This window comes from Diceros bicornis, chromosome 5 (genome assembly GCF_020826845.1).
Source record: "Diceros bicornis minor isolate mBicDic1 chromosome 5, mDicBic1.mat.cur, whole genome shotgun sequence".
Taxonomy (NCBI): domain Eukaryota; kingdom Metazoa; phylum Chordata; class Mammalia; order Perissodactyla; family Rhinocerotidae; genus Diceros; species Diceros bicornis.
The window spans coordinates 51403788-51425990 of NC_080744.1; the positions used below are offsets into that span (position 1 = coordinate 51403788).

The 22203-nt window shown below is 40.0% G+C and overlaps 1 protein-coding gene across 4 annotated transcripts in view; it reads right to left on the reverse strand.

The window, feature by feature from the left end:
- The window catches only part of NEDD4 (NEDD4 E3 ubiquitin protein ligase), a 114319-nt gene extending 94310 nt beyond the window's left edge, over nucleotides 1-20009 (reverse strand). For 2 of the 4 annotated variants that reach the window (XM_058541642.1, XM_058541640.1), the window contains exons 1-2: nucleotides 19381-20009; nucleotides 4475-4548 (exon numbers count right to left, since the gene is read on the reverse strand). In XM_058541642.1, coding sequence (XP_058397625.1) covers nucleotides 4475-4548; nucleotides 19381-19425 — 119 coding nt within the window. In that variant the 5' untranslated portion in view covers nucleotides 19426-20009. Of the gene's footprint in view, nucleotides 1-4474; nucleotides 4549-7254; nucleotides 7334-18800; nucleotides 19012-19380 lie in introns of those variants that run through there. The other 2 variants (XM_058541641.1, XM_058541643.1) reach the window with 2 other exon arrangements.
- Nucleotides 20010-22203: the final 2194 nt, after the last annotated feature.

Consider the following 22203-nt stretch of genomic DNA (forward strand, 5'->3'; position numbering starts at 1 on the left):
TCCTCCTCTATTTTGTTTATGGGATGCCACCACGGCATGGCTTGATGAGCAGTGCATAGGTCTGTGCCTGGAATCCGAACCTGCGAACGCTGGGCTGCTGAAGCAGAGTGTGCAAACTCAACCACTACCAGCGAACTACTATCCAGCCAGCCCCAATGAATTTTATTTTTAAATGTTGAACAAACCTTGCATTCACAGGAAAAATCTCGCCTGGTCATATATTGCTATATATTGTTCAATATAGGGCCATTCAAGTTTTCTCTTTCTTCTGTGATTAATTTTGGTAATTTCTGTCTTTCACAGATTTTGCCTACTTCATCTAAGTTGTGCACAATTCTTTACTGGCATGAAGTTGTGCACAACGTTCCCTTTTTGTCTTTTTCATTCCCATACACTCTATAGCAATGCCCCTGTTTTTATTCCCATTATGGTAATTGGTGCCTTTGCTCTTTTGCTCTTGATCAGTCTAGCTGAAGTTTAAAAATTTTATTGATACTTTCAAGGAACAAGCTTTTGATTTCAGTGATTTTTTCTATCATTGTTCATTTTCTATTTCATTCATTTCTGCCCTTTATTATTTTCTTCCTTTTCCTTCTTTAGAATTAATTTGCTCTTCTAATTCCTTTCTTTTTTTTTTTTTTTTGGTGAGGAATATTGTCACTGAGCTAACATCTGTGCCAATCTTCCTCTATTTTGTATGTGGGATGTTGCCACAGCATGGCTTGATGAGCAGTGTGTAGGTCAGTGCCCGGGATCCGAACCCGTGAACCCTGGGCCACCGACGCTGAGCACACGAACCTAACCAATACGCCACCAAGCCAGCCCTCTCTTTCTAATTTCTTAAGATTAAAACCCAAATCATTCATTTAGATCTTGCTCCTTTTCTAGTTAAGTATTTTAAAACTATAAATTTTCCTCTAAATATTACTTTAGATGCATCTCACAAATTTTGATATTGCTGTATTTTAATTTTCATTCAGTTCAAAATGTTTTCTAATTTCTCTTCTGATTTCTTTTTTGACCTATAGATTATTTAGAACTGTATTGTTTTATTTCCAAATATTTGAGGTTTTTCTACATATCTTAATGTTACTGGTTTCTAACTTAATTCCACTGTAATTAGAGAACATCCTCTACATAATTTCAATCTTTTCACAATTCTTGAGACTTGTCCTGTGGCCCTACACATGGTCTATGTTGGTGAATATACCACGTGCACTTGAAAAGAACATATATTTGGCAGTTGTTTGATTTATTGTTTTATGGCCCAGTATATTATGGTGGACAGACCAAAAGATAGCTCCTCTTATCCCCAGCTCCTAATGTTCATGCCCTTTGTGTTCCCCTCCTCTTAAATGTGGAAAGGACTATGTGTTCCAACAAATATATTATGGCAAAAGTGACAAAATATATGTTGTTACACTACAAAAGATTATAACTCATCTTGCCAGGAGACTCTCCCTCCTTTGCTAGCTTTGAAGAAGCAAGCTGCTAGCTTGTGAGCTGCCACATGAAGTAGGCCAAGTGGCAAGCTTGGGGTGGTCTCTGGCTGACAGTCAGCAAGAAACTGAAGCACTCAGTCCGGCAGCCTGCAAGGAACTGAATGCTGCCAACAAGGACATAAGCTTGGAAGCGGATCCTTCCCCAAATAAGCCTCAGATGAGACGACAGCCCTGGCCAATACCTGACTGCAGCTTTTCAAGACCTGAAGCAGATGGCCCCATTAAACCATGCAGGGACTTCTGACCCACAGAAACCATGAGATAATAAACGTGTGTTCTTTTAAGCTGTTAAGTTTGTGGTAATTATAGTTGTGCTGCAACAGATGTATGGGCTACACTGGTGAATGTACCATGTGCACTTGAAAATAAGTGCACATTTGGCAGTTGTTAGGAATAGTGTTCTTTACGTCAAAGTTCATAATATTGTTCAGCTTTATGTTTTTGTTGATTTTTTTACCTAGCTGTTTTCTCAATTGTTGAGAGAGAAGTGTTAACAACTCCAACTATGACTGTGGAATTTTTTAATTTCTCTCTTTAATTCTGTCAAGTTTTGCTTCATATATTTTCAAGTTCTATTAGCAGGCACATATAAATTCATGATTGTTATTATCTTGCTAATGAATTTATTCTTTTATTGTTATGAAATATCTGGAAATACTTCTTGTGTTGAAATCTATTTTATCAGATATTAATATAACCACTTCAGTCTTTTTATGCTTACGCTTTGCATACCATATTTCTTTGCGTCCATTTTCTTTCAACTTAGCTGTGTCTCTATACTTTAAGTGCATCTCTTATGACAGCATGTAGTTGGATCTTGTTTTTCAGTCCATTCTAATAACCTCTGCCTCATATTCACATTAGTCCATTAATGTTTAATCTAATTATTGATATGATTGGATTTAGGCCTACCAATTTATTAATTGTTTTCTATTCTTCCCTCTCCCCTTTCTTTTTTTGATCACCCGTTCTTCCTTTCCTGGCCTTTTGTTTAATTATTTTATTTTTTCAAGAATTTTAAAATTTCTATTTTTTTAGACAATTCTTTACATTATTTTTTAGTGGTTTATCTAAGCATTAGACCTTTAATTTTTTATTCCACTTACATTTAATATTGTTCCACTCTATTAAATAGAGTAACCCACACCCATCCCAGTCCTTTATGCTATAGTTGTGATACGTGTTCCATCTGCATATAATATGAATCCTACAAGACAATGTTATAAGTTGTGATTTCAACAGGCATATATTTAAAAAGTTATGATGAAAACAGCAGCCTTTTGTATGTTCCCAGATAGTCACCATTTCTGATGCTCTTTATTCCTTTCTGAGGACCTGAGTTTCCACGTGGTATCTATCCTCTTTAGCTAGAAGAACTTCCTTTAGCTTTTCCTACAGTGCAGGTCGGCCAATGACAAAGTCTCATAGTTTTCTTTTATCTGAAAATGTCGTTATTTTATCAGGATCTCAAAGGATTTTTTTCACTGAATATAGCATTCTGGGTTGACAGTTATTTATTCTATCGTTCCATTTTCTTCTGGCCTCCATAGTTTCTGGTGAGAAGTCAGTCCTTAATTGTAGTTCCCTTGTATGTAATATGTCATTTTCTTCTCTTTGTTCTGTCAGGATTTTTCTTTCTACTTGGCTTTCAACAGTCTGACTACTATGTGCCTTAGTACGTTCTTAGTTTTTATCCTGCTTGGTGTATTTTGATACTATAAATTTGTGTCTTTCACCAAATTTGGAAAAAATCTGGCTATTATTTCTTCAAAAAATGTTTTGCCTCATTCTTTCTCTCTCCTCTATTATTAGGACTCCAATTACATGTATGTTAGACTGATATTATCGAACAAGTCCCCGAAGGCCCTGTTCCTTTTCAAAATTTTTCAATCTTTGTCTCTCTCCTCTTCCAATTGGAAAACAATTTCTATCGCTCTATCTTTAAGTTCAATTAATTTTTCCTCTTCATTTTCATTCTACTGTTAATTCTATCCAAGAATTTTAATTTCAAATATTGTATTTTTCAGTTCTAGAATTTTCATTTTTTATGGTTTCTATTTCATTCCTGAGATTTCCAATCTTTTGATTTACTAGGAACATATTTTCTTTTCTCTACTGAGAATGTGTTCCATTTTCCTGGTTCTTTATAGATCATATAATTTTAGGTTATATCCTGGAAATTATAAACGTTAAGTTGTGGAAACTCTGGATTCTGCAATTTTTCTCTGATGAGTGTTTGTTTTATTTTATCATGCAATTGACTATCTTATTAGGACAAGAATCACAAACCCTACTTCTTGGGCAGCAACTTTGATCTCTGTTCAGCTCTTTTGGCTTTAGCTGAGTTGCTCTGACTCTGCTATCATATGTGTGAGTCAGGGTCAGCAAGAGATGTCAGTAGACGTAGTTTGGGAATCTTCCATCCAGTTCTCTCCCTTCCAGAGTCCCTTCCATTGCCATGTTTTCTTCAGATTAAGAAATCTTCTTCATGGATTCCCAAGCCATGAATACTAGAATTTCTCCATGTTCTGACTCCACATGGCTTCAGGCTAATTCATAAAATAGGAAACTCACTCAGTGCAACTCCCCACCTCCAAATATGGACTCCCCAGTAGACTCTGCCTGCTCTGTTCACTCTCTGCTTCCTTCAAGTTGCTGCTTGTTGTATTACGTTCAGAGTTTATGGTTGTTATCTGCTCAAGGATTAGTCTGTTAGAATTTTACCAACTCCCAGAAGCAGAACTCAATAATGTATCTTATAACTGCCACTCTGAGTTGTACCTTTGCTGAATTTCACATATTGAGTAATTCAGATATCAAAGAACTTAGTAAACCACCAATTGGAAATATTATTTCACCTCACACAACAGTTTACTAATAATATTATTCAATTTTTCATCTAACCAAAGTTTAGAAAAAATTAATTACCAAGTGCAAAGTTTTAAAATTACAACCCAACTTGATATACTTACCTAGATCCCAAGATATCCTTCTTGGCAAGGCCTATTCCAGCTATAACTTTCACTCTCACAATTCGGGAATTTTCCTAAAATACAAAAATTTATATTTTACTTTCATGTATTTTATAACTTATGTATCTTTATATGTATACATCAAATAATCAGGATATTAAAATTGGAAGAATCTTTTTCAGAAAATAATCTGATTAAAAACTATATAAAAGAAAATGAAAACTATATTGTTACTTATAGTAACTTGATTATCTATAAAGAAAAGCCAAAAAAACCAGAGTCAAATTATTACACTGAGTAGGAATTTATCATTACTTCCAAGAAAATCTAAAGCCAAATTATTGGAACTAATATAAATTTATCATTGTTGCTATGTACATAACACAAAATCAAGAGTTCATAATCATTTGTAATAACTATTCAGAAAGGTAGTTATTTTAAAAATTCCATTCAATAGACTATATGTTAAATAAAAGTATAATGTATTGACACTGTAATACATAAAATATAAATTTCTTGGGTATCATAATAGTATTACGAGGTTTTATCTAAGAACATCTTAGTTTTAAGAGATACAAATCTAAGTATTTAGGAATAAAGTATGATAAAGTCTGCAACTTACTCTTAAATGGCTCAGCAAATAAAAAGTTAAACGTGAGTGTCTGTGTGTGTGTATGGAAATAAAGGGAATAAGCAAAATGTTACCAATCGGTGGATCTAGCTGATGAGTAACTATGTGTTTTTTATACTACTCTTCTTACTGTCCTGTAGATTTGAAAGTGCTCAAAATAAAAAGAGGGGTAAGAAAATATTATAAAACAGAATGCATTTTTAAAAAATTCACAAGTAAGCAAAACTGTTAGAGAAACAAAATTTATAACAAATGTCAAAAATCTTTATGGATAAAATTTAAAAGTTATTGAAGAAAATAAGGAACACCTGAAGAAATTCACTGTGTTCATGGATGGAAATATTTAATATTATTGTCTGATTCTCCAAAGTAACCTATAAATTTAATATAATTCCAACTCCTCTCCTCTAAATTTTTCATAGAGCCTAACGAACGATTCTAAAATTCATAGGGAAGAGCAAAAATGAGTAAAGAAGTAAACAATAACATTGATCACTATCTTATACTATATATAAAAACAAATTCCGGGGGCCAGCCCGGTGGTGCAAGCAGTTAAGTGCGCGAGCTCTGCTGCAGCGGCCCGGGGTTCGCTGGTTCGGATCCCGGGCGCGCACCGACGCACTGCTTGGCAAGCCATGCTGTGGCAGTGTCCCATATAAAGTGGAGGAAGATGGGCACGGATGTTAGCCCAGGGCCAGTCTTCCTCAGCAGAAAAAGAGGAGGACTGGCAGATGTTAGCACAGGGCTGGTCTCCTCACACACACACACACACAAAAAAAACAAATTCCAGATACACTAAGGTCTAAAAGTGAAAAAGAAAACTTAAAAAATTTTATAACATATTTTAGAATATTTCTATGACATTGGGGTAGAAAAGGATTCAAAAAAAATACAAACCCTGATGGGAAAAGTTGTTAGATTTGACATTAAAATTATATATCTTTCATATGAGAAAAGATGCCATGAGCAAAATGAAAAGAGAAGGGGACAGACAGGCAGGAAGTATGTAAAGTACGTACCACAGAAAAATTATGATTATCCAGAATATATAAAGAACTCTTAAAAACCAATAAGTGAAATATAAATAACCTAATACATAGAGAAATCACAGAGAATGGCCAATAAACACATGAAAAGATCCTCAATCTCGCCAGCAATCACAGAGAACTCGAATACACTGCTGGTGGGAGTGTAAACTGAAGAATCTTTCTGAAGATATTTGGCAATATCTACTAAAATTCTAAATCAATAACCCAGGACTTCCAATTTGAGATATATCACCTAGATAAACTCTCAACTCGTGTACACAAGTACACAAGAATTCACAGCATTCAGTATTCACAGAAGCATTTACAAGATCAACAAATATAAAATAAATGCTGCCCAACAGATAGCAACCTAACTGATTCCATTCTAAAATTATTCCATCTGCAAGTAGTAGGTCATATTCCCTTCTGAGGAGAGGTCTGGGTGGGAGAAAATATACATATGATAGAGTATTTATTTCAACCTTCTTCCATTTCTAAATACTTATGACCATCCTCATTTCTGGAAGTTTCACTGAATAAATATAATAACTGAAATATTCTATTAGCTCCACAACTCAGATGATGAACTCGGATAACACAGAAATCCTTGACTAGAGATGCTAGCTAAAATATAACTTTCCACCCCCAAATAAAACTAAATACGTACCTGGTCTTGCAAGAAAGAGGAGAAATCCTCAGGTATCAGAAATAAAGATAGAATTGAAAACCAGAGAGGAAAACATGTAAACTGAAATTTCAATTTTCTGTGGAGATGGATTCCCAAAAATCTGAAGAGACGTACAGATTACCCTTTTCTCCTGGAAAGTCACTGAATAAACAGGTTAATTTCATTGGCCCTAACAGCCAAATTCTCACTATACCAGTTGACTAGGAAATGGCTATACTTTATTAGATAGGTACTAATCTCCAAGACTGAATTCTGAAAATTAGAAATCTTTCCTGTGGTAACTGAATTAATAAATACAAACTTTTTGAAATGGTAAAGTATAATCAAAAGTGCCATCAGCAAATAATGTTATTTGATAATCTTATCTTTTCTAAGCACAGACAAGTGTTTATAATTTATATATAAACTTAATCAAGGAAAGAGATTATCATACCCCTCTAAAAAAGTTAATCCATAGTTGTGGAACCTCTACTGAAACTATCCCCCAGAAGTCTCCTGGAGAAAATGTAACAAGAATTAATTAAAAACAATTCCAGGGAATGATAAATTACAGTCACAGATACATTTAACTTTTAAACTTTCTCCTTGCATTTCCCACCACAAAAATCAGAACTAGTTATTTCAGATGCTGTGGTTAATTGATGCGAAGCTTGGGGCCAGCCTGGTGGCACAGTGGTTGGGTTCGAGCGCTCCACTTCGGCAGCCCAGGATTCACTGCAGGTTTGGATCCTGGGCATGGACCTGCACTCCATTTATCAAGCCATGCTGTGGCAGGCATCCCAAATATAAAGTAGAGGAAGATGGGCACAGATGTTAGCCCAGGGCCAATCTTCCTCAGCAAAAAGAGGAGGATTGGCAATGGATGTTAGCTCAGAGCTGATCTTCCTCACCAAAAAAATAAATAATTAAAAAAATTGATGTGAAGCTTTATTGATTTAAGATTCTTTCATAAAATTAAATAAGAAATGACATTTATTTTCATATTTGCATTCATGTAACTTTTTTTGTGTGTGTGTGAGGAAGATCAGCCCTGAGCTAACATCCATGGCAATTTTCCTCCTTTTTGGCGAGGAAGACTGGCCCTGGGCTAACATCTGTGCACATCTTCCTCCACTTTATATGGGACGCCGCCACAGCATGGCCTGACAAGTGGTGCATCAGTGCGCGCCCCGGATCCGAACCTGGGCCACCAGCAGCGGAGCCCACGCACTTAACCACTACGCCAGGGGGCCGGCCCCATGTAACTTCATTTTATAAATTTATGCTAGGAAATTGTCAAAACTGGTCTTTTTTCCATCACATCCATACGCAGAGATCATAATATCTCACACTATCTTTGAAAATGAAGGAGAAGAGCATACATGCTGCAACTAGAGACCAAACTCTTCAATAATTTCAGAATCATGATACTAAAATTAGTATTAACAGAAATCTGGATAGTGCACAAACGAGTAAAAAAGAAACAAAAATTAAACATCTCTTCCTTAATCAAAACGGGGACGTTATCCTCAAACAGATCACAGCTCTTCACTAAAGCTTCAATTTTTCCTTCCGCTCAGAAGAGAGCTTTATTGATTTTTGAAAGCGAAACGGAAAAGCTGCAAGTTGTAGGCAAATAGGTGGCTTTTCTCAAAGACAGGGAGCAAAAATATGGTAATGTGTTATCTATGCAGGCAGCTTCAGTAATTAAAAGCAGCTTTCCAGGGCTGAGATTTTCTCCACAATTCATGAAAATAGCTACTAACTGCTCCTTAATCTTCTGTCAACCCCCTAAAAACCAGGAATAGGAAACGCAGAGCTTTAGGTCTTTCCATCTCGCACAAGGTTTTGCGAGAATTTTTGTTACTTTCTTCATCCTTCTCCAACCCCTCTCTTGCCCCCCTCACACATCAGTCTACTTTTTAAAAGATACACCCCGGGTTTACTTATCTCTGAGTTTTTATACAGGCCGGGTTCCCTCTACCTGGGATATTCTTTCCCCTCCTCTACCCCTTCATCGTTCAAGTCCTATATCATCTGAGCAGATTCCTTTGAAGCCATTTAAAATGTAATTATTAATATTATTTATTATCAGAAAATAATTAGAAGGTTAACTGGAAAAATCAGGATGCAGAATGATATCTATTCTATGATAACTCTGTAAAAACATGTTTGCAGATGGATAAAGATTAGAAGGAAATATGTAACAATGAAAATAGCTATTAAAATAATGAGATGATGGTTTTTGTTTTTCATCTTAAAATTTTTATAAATTTTAAATTATATTTTTTCTTAAAAATAAAAAGTTCTGTCCTTTCTTCAAGGTCCAAATGCCATCTTTCTAAAAGCCTTCATAGTCGAATCTTCCCTTCTCACTGTTAAGAGGCTCATTTACAAAGCACCTATCATATACGGACCTGTATCTGAGGCAATAAACTCTGTCTTTCTCCACTATTAAATTGTGACATTTTGAAGTCCAAGAAACTTATCTTTTCGTTATCTCTGTATTCTCTACACAACCCAGCAGAATACTTGGCACATAGCAGGGACTGACAAATTCTTGATTAACCACGAAGCTTTCTGACGTAGCTGAAAGTAGGAATAAGGCACCTTACAAAAGCAAGGAAAAGTTTGCACAAACAGTGAGCCTAGAACGCTGGCTGCCAGACCCACACACACCAACGAGAAGATTGGAAGATTTCTCTGAGGAAACTGAGTGACCCAAGCGGCGGGTGGGAGGAAGGGGTGGTGATATGTGAGAGTCCCACAAAGAAATGGTAGGTTCAGATAACCCTTTTGCAAAATACTCCAGTTAACACTACCTGCCCGCTCATACAGAGGATGTATGTCAGCAAATGAGGGAATGAATTAGGAAAGAGTAAGACAAGAGAGGGGCCGGCCCAGTGGCGCAGCGGTTAAGTGTGCGCTCCGCTACGGCGGCCCGGGGTTCGCAGGTTGGGATCCCGGGCGCGCACTGACGCACCGCTTGTCAAGCCATGCTGTAGCGGCGTCCCATACAGAGTAGAGGAAGATGGGCACGGATGTTAGCCCAGGGCCAATCTTCCTCAAGAAAAAAGGGGAGGATTAGCATCGGATGTTAGCTCAGGGCTAGTCCTCCTCACAAAAAAACCCAAAAAACAACAACAAAAAAAAACAGAGTAAGGCAAGAGAGATCAAGGAAACAGGGGATCCAATACAGAAAGAGATTAAGAGAATTCTCACCATGATGGCAAAGGTAAGCCTGCAGATGATGGCTATGTAACAGGTGTAAAGTGCAAGCAGTTCAGATGGAAGGCAACATAGCAAGAGGCTGTCCCCAACAAGGATGAAGAAAAGGGAATGGACAGCATTCATTATATCCAGATATATATACATATATTTGTTTTTTACTACATTGAGTGGTTTTAAAGCTCTGTCAAAGCTCTCTCAGGTAGTCTGCAATTTAATTTTTGATAGGTGTATAAAAAACTAAACAAAAAAATACTCAATAAATAACAATAAACATGGTACAATGGTTCAGATGTGAATATACTATATTTACATAGTGCAATAACATAAACACTGAACATTTATTTAACAAAAAAATTGCTAAGGGGGAGGGACAGATGTATATTTTTTAACTTTTTTTTTTTGGCAAGATTCTATATAATTTATGGTGACCATATTTTCCAAACTGAAAATTGGAACCTATGGGTTGACAGCAGTTTTCTTCCTCTGGTGTGTAAATTTACTTGAAACATTTTATAAAAATATAAATGCTAGATCACCCTTACTGGAAAACACATGAAGTCAGGACTGTCCTGGTAAAGGTGGAGTATATGATAGCTACATATTTTCCATGAACGGTCAAAACTCTTCAGAGTTTTTTGGCAGTAATAATCACAATAAACTAAAATACTCAGAATCCTTAGGTTTAGGAGAGAGCAGTGGTTCTCAAAGTGTATTCCCCGGACCAGTAGTATGAGCATGACATGGGACTTTATTAGAAACACAAATTTTCAGGCCCCACACCTACTGAATCACTCTGTTGTGGGGCCAGTAGCCTGTGTTTTAACAAACTCTCCAGGTGATTCTGACGGGCACTAAAGTTGAGAACCACAGGTAAAGAGCATGAGGGTAAGAAAAGGAAGTGCTGTCATTAATGCAGTTGCAGGAGTATTCCTCACTTAGGAAACTATAACCTTATTTATTCAATCAGTACTACGTAATTTCCAAAAAAGAACAGCTCATCATTACTTTACATCTTTAACACCACTTTCAAATGTGATAGCACCATATCTACTTATTTATACATAAAATAGCTCTGGAAGGATACACATCAGCTGGTAACCTATATTTGTGGAAAATATATTTGCACAAGATTTGTAGATGAACGTTCACAGTAGGTTTATTCATAATAGCCAAAAGCTGGAAACAAAGCATCCATCAAAAGGAGAATGGATAAACATCTGGCATATTCATACAATGGAATAGTACTCAGCAATAAAAAGAATGAGCCGCTTACACAAACCACCACATGAGCGACTTCCAAAAACATTACACTGAACAAAAGAAGCCAGATACAAAAGAGTACATACTGTATGATTCCATTTATATGAAGTTATAGGACAGGCAAAACTAACTCATGGTGATAAAAGGTTGCCTATGGAGAGTGAAGGGGGGGAGCTGACTGGAAGAGGGCCCAAGGGGACATTCCGGAGTGATGGAATATTCTATATCTTAATTGGGTTGTTGGTTGTTGAACTAGGTTGTTTCATACATGTTGTTGAAAATCAACATCATGTTGATGTTGTACATCAAATAGTACATTTAAGAGCTGTGCATTTCACTATTTGTAAATTTTACTCCTTTCCCCTCCCCCTGAAGAAAGAAAGAAAGCAAAATAAAGACATTTTCAGACAAAAACAAGAACTGAGAAAGTTCATTACCAGCAAACATTCACCAAAAGAAATTCTAGAGGATATACTTCAGGCAGAAAAAAGTGATCTCAGATGGAAAGCCAGAGACGTGAGAAGAAATGAAGAAATAATAAGCAAAGAAAATGTTAAACACATGAAGAACAAACATTATTAAAAAAACAATGTTAATGATGATGGTGGGGTGTGTGTGTGTGAATATGCCCGCACACATGTTTTGTAAGATTCCATTCTGCTTGGGATCCAATTCAAAATTCTTAATGAATGGCCTTCAGGCCCTGCCAGACCAGGCTCTGCTCTCCTCTCCAGACTCATCTCCTGACATCGTTCCTCTGGCTCCCCCACTCTAGCCTTCTTTATGTTTCTCTCCATCTCATCTTTTGCACACACAGTTTTATTTACCTGGAAGGCTTTTTGCCCCCCTCTTCACCTGGCTAACTCCTATTCACCCTCAGTTTCAGTTCAAAGGTAACCTCCTCAGCATTTCCTCATACTCTCTCCCCTCCTCCATACCATACAAGATTAACTATTTTTTCTGTTATATACTTTCACCTTACACTCCTTTTCCTTAATAACATTTATAAAACATTGATGTGTGATTATATATTTAACATCCCTCTCTCCCTCTAGACTATAAATTCAGTAAAGTCTGTCATCCATCATTATAATCTCATGGCCTGACCCAAATGCCTTACACACAGTAAATGTGCAACAAATATCTGTTAAGCAAATACAGAATTCAATTACTTCAGAGGTGTATCTAAAAGCTATAACAAAAAAAGACAAGATACGGAAGTAAGAACATAAGAACAGTTTTAAGTTAATTTTGCACATTCATCATCTTTCTGAGAAAGAATCTCTTCTGTTAAATTCTTTTATTTGGGCAGTTAATTGCAGTAGGACAGTGGGAAGACCAAGTCTTTGGTATGTAAGAGTTCTAGGTTTCAGTCCCAGATCCACTGCCTACTAGGAGTGAGTCCTTGAGCAAATCACCATCTCAGATTCCCTACCTGAAAGGATATGGGATAACACTATCTACTTTTGCAAGACCATTGTGATGGTTACGGCTAAAGTATGAGAACACACAGCCTCATGCCTGGTATACAGTAGGTGTTCAATTAAAAGCAGCTATGATTATATTTAGGTTGACTCTTTTACCCTGAGGGAGAATGTTTTCATGTAAGCATCTTTATGCACTGACATGAATGTTCACACTTCTCTCTTCATTGCCCCAACATGTCTCACATTGGTGGAAGCCAGACATTTGGGTCAGGCCATGAGGTTATAATGTTGGGCTACAGATACAGTTATTCCTCAAGACTTTCAGAAAAGTCTTATCAAAACCTTTTTTCATTTGTTTGTGATGTGTCTTTCTGCATTTATCTCCAGACTTCTCCTACCCTCTCCATTCATTTATCCTCTTAAAACTGATAGGACTGGCAAGGGAGCCAGACTAAATAAAAGCTTCAAGAAGGGAGAGGTCAGAAACATCAATTGCCACAGAATTCAGTAGAATAGTGGGTTTAGCAATTCAAATCAGCAATCTTACATGTCCCCAGGTGCTGCAGAATATTCGTAACACCAGATATAGCTAGGGGATGGGAGAATCAGCTGATTTAAATATCCTGCTCTGAGAGATGTCAAATACCTATGCCAGATGACCAAGTAAGTGACAGGTCCAGAATTCCAACCTAGTCAAATTCCATTTTCTATATCCCTGCTCAGCTTAAATGGTTTATTTATGAGGTGCCTCTAAGATTCTTTTCCTACATAAATATATCAATTGCTAACAGTTAACCATAAAACAAAAAAATTACAGTCCCTTCTCTTCTCTTCCTGGTGCAGAAGAGTTAATGGCAGGCCTACCTTAGGCAGAGTTTGGGGGGAAGGGGGTTTCATGGAGGTGCATGGTCAGCATGTTCACCAGCATGGGACAATGAGAGGAAGAGCGAGGTGCCATACAGAGATGCTTCAGTAGTGTGCCCACTGGCATGGGACACAGAGGAGAGGAGAGTGTTGCACAGAGATGCAATAGCAGTACTCTCACTGGCACCCAAGGATGCAGGGGGCTGAAAGTGGGGTGTAGAAGACGCAGGCAGAGGAGATACCTGCAAGGTTGGGAAATTAGTTATACCAAAAACATAAGTAAATGGATTGAGCAAATAAGTAAATATAATGAGGGTAATGAAAATCAGAATTTTCCCTGTTAGAGAAGGTACTTACAGGTAGAAATAACCCTGAGGTATTATATTTGAATTGGAGAAATTGGTATGAATTAATGATTTTTAAATATATGTATACAGATTAGTATAGAAATGGCTACAGATTTATGTGTACTTACATATGTATATTTGTGCAGTACACACACACACACATTTCTTAACTGTTTGCTGAGATGGCTGAAGAGCAATGACATCCAGCAGCAACGAGCTCAGTGAGCACCCAGATTTTGGTTTCTAAAAACCATTTTCTACTAAATGAAACCAGTGTTCCTAGGAGAAATGGCTGACTCCAGACAGCGCTAGGCCAGGAAAAATACAAGAGGAGACTAGAACATCGTCAGCCAGAAAGTAATGAAGTGTTCAAAGAATGATGAGGACTTGTCAAAAGGACCTAGGAACCTCCTTGAAAGGCCTTCCATGGGCCAACCTGAGATAATTTGAGCAACAAAATATTTAATGATAGTAATTCATTACAAGCCATTCCTAGTGGTCTAGTACTTAAGATTCGGTGCTCTCACCACTACAACTCGGGTTCCTTTACCATCAGGGAACCACATCAGTGTCTGTCAGTTGTCATACTGTGGCGGCTGCGTGTTGCTGTGATGCTGAAAGCTATGCCACCAGTATTTCAAATACCAGCAGGGTCATCCATGCTGGTCATCCATGTGGACGGGTTTCAGCAGAGCTTCCAGACTAGACAGACTAGGGAGAAGGACCTGGCCACTCACTTTCAAAAAAATTGGCCATGAAAACCCTATGAAGAACGGTGGAGTATTGCAAAAAAGACCAGGCAGGGTTCTGTTCTGCTGTACACAGGGTCGTTAGGAGTCAGAATGGACTGGGTGGCACTAACAAATTAACTACAACCCATTGAATAAAGTGGGATTCTACAAGCCCATGCTGATAATAAACAAATGGAAGAGAAAGGGAAAGCTCTTCTTACATAGAATGCCAACTAAAAAAGACGGAAATAAAAAATAGTGGTGTTTGATTCAGGTGGAAGTTATCAACGGATGCTAAAACTAGTGGATGGAGATCTGAGGAATGAGGGATAGGATACTGGCATAATCTCTGAATATGTCCCCACAAGGTACTAACTCAATTATAAAGGGGAAAATGGTGACATTACAAACAAGAAACTTGGCAGACACCAAAATAACCAAGTGATCAAGATTATCATCTCTGTGATTCCTGTCAAAAAAGCATGACTTTGACATGGTCATGAGGAAACAGTAAACAGAACCAGGTTGAGGAACATCCTGCAGGTTGTACAGCCTGTAACTCCTTAAAACAGTCAAGCACAAGAAAGACTGAGGACCTATTACAGATTAGAAGAGACTGCAAAGACATGACCACTACATGCAACATATGCTCTCAGATGGGCTCTTGGACCACAAGGAAAAAGACAAATTATTAGAACATTTTTCAAAGACTGAATGAGATCTGTGGATTACATGGTAGTGTTGTATAAATGTTAAGTTCCTGGCTTGAAGGCTGGTTGGCTCTTACGTAGGAAAGTGTTCTTGTTTTAGGAAAGAATACACTAGAGTATTTGGAGGCGATGGGGCATTGTGTCTGCAGCTCGCTTTCAAAGGGTTCAGAAAAACACTAATGAAATTGGCAAAAAAGGGTTATGGAGCAACTGTGGTGAAATGTCAACAGTTGGAGAATCTGCTTGAGGAGGATTTGGAGTTCTCCATACCGTACTTCCAACTTTTCTGTTGGTTTAAATTAATTAAAAGCAAGTTATTAAAAAATAAACTATATTTAGCCACTTCCTTGGTCCCATGAAAATCCAGGAAAAATACTTTAAAATGATGCTGGAATAAAAGAGTTGCAAAAAAAGCAGTAATGGCAAAAACAATACATGCAAGACCGGGAGAGACACTAACGCAGCTGCTGCTTAAACTGTGCTTCTCCCTCTCTGTGCGCAGTGAACAAAGGTTTGGGAACTTTGCTCCCAGGCTCAGTAGGATGCCAAGGCAGGCAGGGTCTGCTTCTGCTCGGCATTAGTGGGTCTAGAAGTGTCAGAATATGCACTTCTCAGTTACCCTGTCGCTTATGCATTGGTGCGGCTCATCATCAGAGGCATCCATTCTTCTCTACGTGCAAACTCCCAAACTGCCAGTGGAGACTCTCAACTCTTTCCTCTTTATTTCCTTCCTTCTTTTCAGCGTTTCAGTTGTGGGAAATGGAAATCACTCTAGATGTTTTAAGAAGAAAAAAATTAATACAGGGAATTAGGTGCTTCCAAAATCGCTGGAAGAGCTGGAGGGGCAGGCTGTAGGCTGGGCCTCCCGAGGACCCAAAAACACCTCAGCACTGGCCCACTCAGGAAGCTACCTCCACCCTTGTCAGAAAGGTAGGTGATCAGGAGCCACCACCAGATCTGAACATACCCAATCTAGTAGTGGAAGCTGCCACCACCACTACTTCTGCAACTTCCTGTCAATACCCACAAAACAAGTTACCAGATACTGGAACACTTTGTGCAGAAAAACTCAACGTCTACATGACTATGCTTGTCAGAAAAAGTCAAAGAAACAAGAAGTTATGCTCCACTTCATTTCCACCTTCCAAATCTCAACTACACCTAATTGAGAAACCTACTTCACAACCTATTTCCAGAATGCTAAGTGCAAGCAGATCTGGGAAAGACAGTGTTTAGCTTTCCACAACAGGGAAGTCTACTGAAATGAGGGTGGAAGGAATGCTGAATTCTAGTCCCCATGTCTACTCCACTGCTTCTCACCAAGGATTAGTGGGAGTCACCCTCTACTGTTAATCCCAAGAGACAGAGCAAACTTGGTATAAATTATATTACGCTACTTCTTTAGTTTGATATGCTTTAGTGGAAAATACTGCACATGGAGCAAGGACCACCTCTTACTGAAGCTAAACTCACTGAAAAGTAGAGGGAGTATTATGATCGAAACTCCAGCATACTTCGAAACTAATACGCTCATGCAGTGTGACTCAGCGGCTAGTCAATACATACTTGTTAAATTATAATCCCTCACTGTCTTCTCTCCCATGTCTATTCATTTTTCTCCATGTTTCAGTTTCAAATTTAAAATAAGAATCATCTCTTTTTGCTGTAATAGAAAAGCTACCTTACTTTTAATCAACAGCAGAGGGCTGCCTATTCCCTGACTAGTCTGTGAGTTTTAGAAAATGACATAGCTGCAATGTTTTTCTTCTTAAAAAAGTGGGGGAAGGCTTTTCTAAGCCTTTTTTCACTTTTGTGATGGACCAGAAAATAAATGGCAAATGACAGTGTTGAGATGGCAACCTGCACCAGAAAACAAGCGATTTTCGTCTCTCCCACCAGACTGTGAGCTCCTGACAAAACAGGCAGAGACTATTTTTTCTCTCTGTATCCCTGGTGCCTAGCACACTGCATGATACAGAACAGACAGTTAATAAATGTCTGTTGAATGAATAACCCAAATTACAGTGGAAGACAGCACTTCATCATCACGACTCTTATCTTCCTATCTCCCTCTCTTCCTCAATGTTGAGCGAGGGAGCTGGACGGCATTTGAGTCACGGGTCTGACAACCAGACCTCCATCATGCGAATACCAGAGTGGGCCTCACACCATGAAACTTCCCAGAGGTACAAAACCTACAGCAAGTTCAGGAAAACCTCCTTGGAAACGCTGGAGTTTCTGGCCTTTAGCCCCAGTGGCTTACTGACCAGCCACTAACTGCCACAATTCGTTCTATTTCAGCTGGGCAGAGGGATGATGTGAGAAGCAGATCACTGAAAACACAGATCCTGTACCAAGAGGGAGAGAACAGACAGTGAATAACTCGGCAATACTCTATGATCAATTGGCTCTGCTGGAAGGGAGTCAAATGAGCAATCTGGAACAGCAGTACCTACCTCTGAGTAACAACCACCACCACAACAACAAGGAAAGCAAGTCCAAGGCCAGCCTGACTGGACTGGACGCCAGCCTGAGGTTATCCGCATTGGACAGCTTATTGCAGCAAGTAGGGAGATCTGACTGATAAGAAGAAAGCTATCATAGGTTCAACACTGCTCTATTTTCCTCTCATCTCTTCTACAGAACAGTAATGGCACATTAGCTGAGATATTATCTGTAGCCATAGCATACTGACTGTTGTTTCTGAAGGATCACCAAGCTGCCACCATTTGTCTGCCACCACTTTGCTTCTCTTCCGGTAACAATAACTAAGAAATTAGATTCTAATTGCATCACATAAATCATTCTCAAAATACTCTGATAACTTGTTTGCATCAAGAAATTGCCTGTTTATAAACAAAGAACTTTCAAGAGAAATGTAAGAGACGTTTTGTAAAAGATGTTGAAGATACCAAGTTACTAAGAGAAGGCACTATTACAACACTTACAAGATACCTAGGCAATCAATCTAAAGTAGGCTGAAGGATTTTACGGTTAATTGGGTCCAATCTTGATAACAGGTACATGTAACAGCTTAGTCAATCAACAAGAATGCTTAAATTTTATTTTTTCCCCCAAACTGAACTAGTCACTATTAGACTACATAGCCTTTTCATCTCCCACCCACTCCCATCTTTGAGACAATCACCAAGAACACAGGGAAGCCACATCTCATTTAAAACAGAATTCTTTCCAAATAGCCTTCTTTTGAATAACTGTCAGGCATAACCAGCATAAGCTATTTAGCTGAGAAGAGTTAGCTTTGCCGTCTCAAATCACAGAACCGAATTTTCAAAGTGAACAGCTGTGGGAAGTTCTTTAAACTATTTATACTTTTTCGGCTTTTATTTTTTTAATATCAATGAAGACCAGTGAAACATATCGTGAACTTTCCACATTTGACACTTGTTGCTAAGGAAAATTGACCTACCTGCTTTCCCATACCCGTCTCCAGTTAGCGGTTAAAAACGATTTCAGATAAAGAAGGAAAAAACCCAAACCGCTAATGACAATTCACTGGAAGTCTTCAGGTCCAAGTACATAAAGTTAAGTCCGGTGGGCCTCCGCGAGAGCAGGCTAATCAACAGTCGGGATGCTAAGCTCCCGGGAAACTCGCCCCAGCCCCCGGGAGCTCACGCACACTTGGCGGGGGTGGCAGGAAGGGGCTGGCGGGGTCCCCATCCCCGCGCACTCAATCCGCTCGCAGCCTAGCCCCCCTCCTCAATGCTTCCTGACGGAAACTGACAAGGAAGGCGGCGGCTCCAGGGAGGAGTGGGGTGTGGAGTCTAGACTTGCGACAAAAATGCGGCTCCCTAAAAGCAAGCCCTCCACCCCCACCACGCGCGCGCCGGGCCGCCCCCACGGTCCGCACGGCGCCTTGCGGGCCCCCGGGGCTCGCGCAGAGGGAGGAGGGGGCTGACAGCAGACCCCCTGGCCGCTGCCGCCTCCTCCGGTCGGCCTGATGGGCAGTTCGATGGGAAGCCCGCCCCGCAGCCCCGCTGCCCCCGCACCTCGTCCTCCGGGAGCCCGAACACCTCCACCGCGCAAGTTGCCATTTCCGCACGGTTCCAGCAAACCGGACGCGCTCTCCCCCGCCCAGGGAGTGGGAACTGTAGTGAGGAGAAGTGGGATGAGGCGGGAGGAGTTGGAGGACTAGGAGGCGGCGCTCCCCCGGCGGCAGCAGCGCCTCCCCCGGCCAGCGGGCACTAGCGGCACGAGGAAGCGCGGCGGGAAAGGGCGGGCTGCACCTCGGCAGGCGGCGCGCGTTGTGGGGCTCAGGGAGTGGGGAGCGCGCGCGCGCCCCCGGCGGGGAGAGCGTGCATGGGGGGGGTCAGGCAGGAGGGGCGAGCGTGGCGGGGGCGCGCCCTCCGCCCGGCGAGCGCCTGAGGTTGGCGGCTGAGAAGCCCGCCTCCGGAGTTGCGCAGCCTCCGGCACTGCGCTGAGCGGGCGGTGGAGGCCTGGAGAACGTCAGCACTTCCCCTGGGAAACAAAGCTGTGGTTTTCCTCAGCAACCAGTCGCACTGAGATCTGTCTGTTGACCTTAAACAAATAGATAGCCAATTATTTCTCTAGCAAAAATGGGCTTATTCGCGATCAGCAAAGAATTGCAATTCAGAGTCTGCAACCACGGTGAGCCTTTTTCAAGTCCCTGCCAGCCAGAGAGGAGAACGTTGGGAGGGCTCTTGTAAACAAAGAGCTCAGGTGTAGCGGCCGTTCATTGGCTGAGTTGTGACAGTCTCTCATTGGCTGAGCTTCTTGCCGGGTCAAGAAGAGGAAGTCTTTCTTCTCTCCGTTGGGCTCTGCTGTCACAGTAAGGGCGTGAGAGCGCCCCCTTGGCCTCCTGGCTCCAAGTTAATGAGGTTTATATTTCCAAATTTTCCACTTTTGGTCAGGATCTCTCGCTAACAGCATCACTGATCAAGAGTCAGGTTTTTCTGGTTTCAGCAGCTTTTTGCCTCTCGATGCCTGGAAGGACTTTTCCTCGGTGTTGTGTCACATGTTGGAAGGAAAATGTGTGGATTGGGAACCTATTGAGGCCACATTTGAGTAACGAGTAGGGGTAGAAGAGAGAACTCTCAGGCGTTTTCTTCCCCCTAAGGTCTATATGCTATCAAGATCATAAGCATTGGAGATCATCTGAAGCATTATGTCATCAACAAGGTTTGGCAAACTTCCAACAGGCTTGGATTGGACATCATGGGAAAGCTGTCTCATCAGACATCATTGGCTTCACTTCGAGAAATCTTTACTTCATCATTGGCTTCACTTCGAGAAATCTTTACTTTCAGGTCACCAGAGCATGTGCAGATCTAGTTAAGGTTTGGTGCTTTCTTTAGGTGTGTCACATAAATCCAAGAGTCTATTCCCTGGAGTTTTGTGCTACAAGGGTTAGTGAGCAGTACCTGATAGGGGCCTTTCCAACAAAGATGAAGAGAGTCCTTCTGGAGGCATCTTTTCCAATAGACAAAATCTCCAGGTTGCAAGGTGTGATGCCTAAGGTCCTCATCTCAGGAGCACACTGTGAAAAGATTCCTCTACTAAAACATGGTTATTTTTAATAGAAGCAATTAGGCTTTTGCAATATTGGAGTATATCTCCTTTTATCAGCTGTGGGTCAAAAGAAGCAGGAGCCAAATGCATTGATGTCCTGTGACTATCTCAAAGGGTGAGAGTTTATGAGTTCTAAAGGGGGTGGGTCTGAGATTTAAAAGGACCAATGGCAATTCTTTCGGCCAAGGTATTTGGAAGGTCTATAAATTTTGCCAGTTGAGTTTTAATAATGCTGTTAGTTCGTTCCACTAAACCAGAGGATTGGGGGTGGTAAGCGCAGTGAAAGTGTTGTAAAACCAGCCAAACAGTGCAGACTTGTTGAAGTACCTGACCAGTAAAATGGGTTCCTCGATCACTATGAAACTTGAGTAGAGTTCCCCAGGTAGGGATAATCGTTTCCAAAAGGACTTTAGCCACAGAAGAGGCAGTAGCCTGTCTGCAAGGGAAGGCTTCAGTCCAGTGAGAAAATATGCAAACTATGACTAAAACATATTTATATCCATGAGACAGGGAAAGTTGTATGAAATCCATTTGCCAAACCTCAAATGGTCCATTAGGCAGTTTAAAATGTCCCAGAGCAGTACAAATAGACTTCCCTGGGTTGTATTTTGGACACGTGGGACAAGTGAGGTAGGCAATTTTGCAGCCTTGTTAATATTTCCCCACTAATATTGATTCATGAATGTTACCATTTTGTCAGTAGACCAATGATTTAATGCATGCACGGTGGTTAGGAGTGGGAATTTTAGAGTCTTCAGTAGGACTAGGTTGTTAATTTGGTCGGAACTAGAGCTTTCTCTTTTTATCAAACCAGCAATTGTTGAATTTTCGATCTTGTTTTTCTTTTTCTGAGGCCAATTGTCGGGCTTTTGTAGCCAGTTTTTCTAAGTTATCATTTGGGGAAATATGCCTTTGGACCATGACAGATGCTTGGCTATTGTTGGTTCTTTAAAGGCTGCATTCCTTGTGAAAATATTAGCAAGGTGATTTCCTTTGGCTTCCAGAGAGTCAAGTTTAGAATGCCCTGGTGTCTTAATAATAGCTAAATCAGCAGGTAAAAGGGTAGCATCTGATAATTCCTGAACATAGGGGCCATTTTTAATTTTATTTCTGCTGGAAGTAAGGAAGCCACATTGCTTCCACAACATCCCCAAATCATGGGCTACTCCAAAAGCATATCTACTGTCAGTATAAATGTTGGTAGTTTTGCCCTTGGCTAAAATACAAGCCCACTTAAGGGCATATAATTCAGCCTGTTGGGCTGATGTAGCCATTGGTAAAGG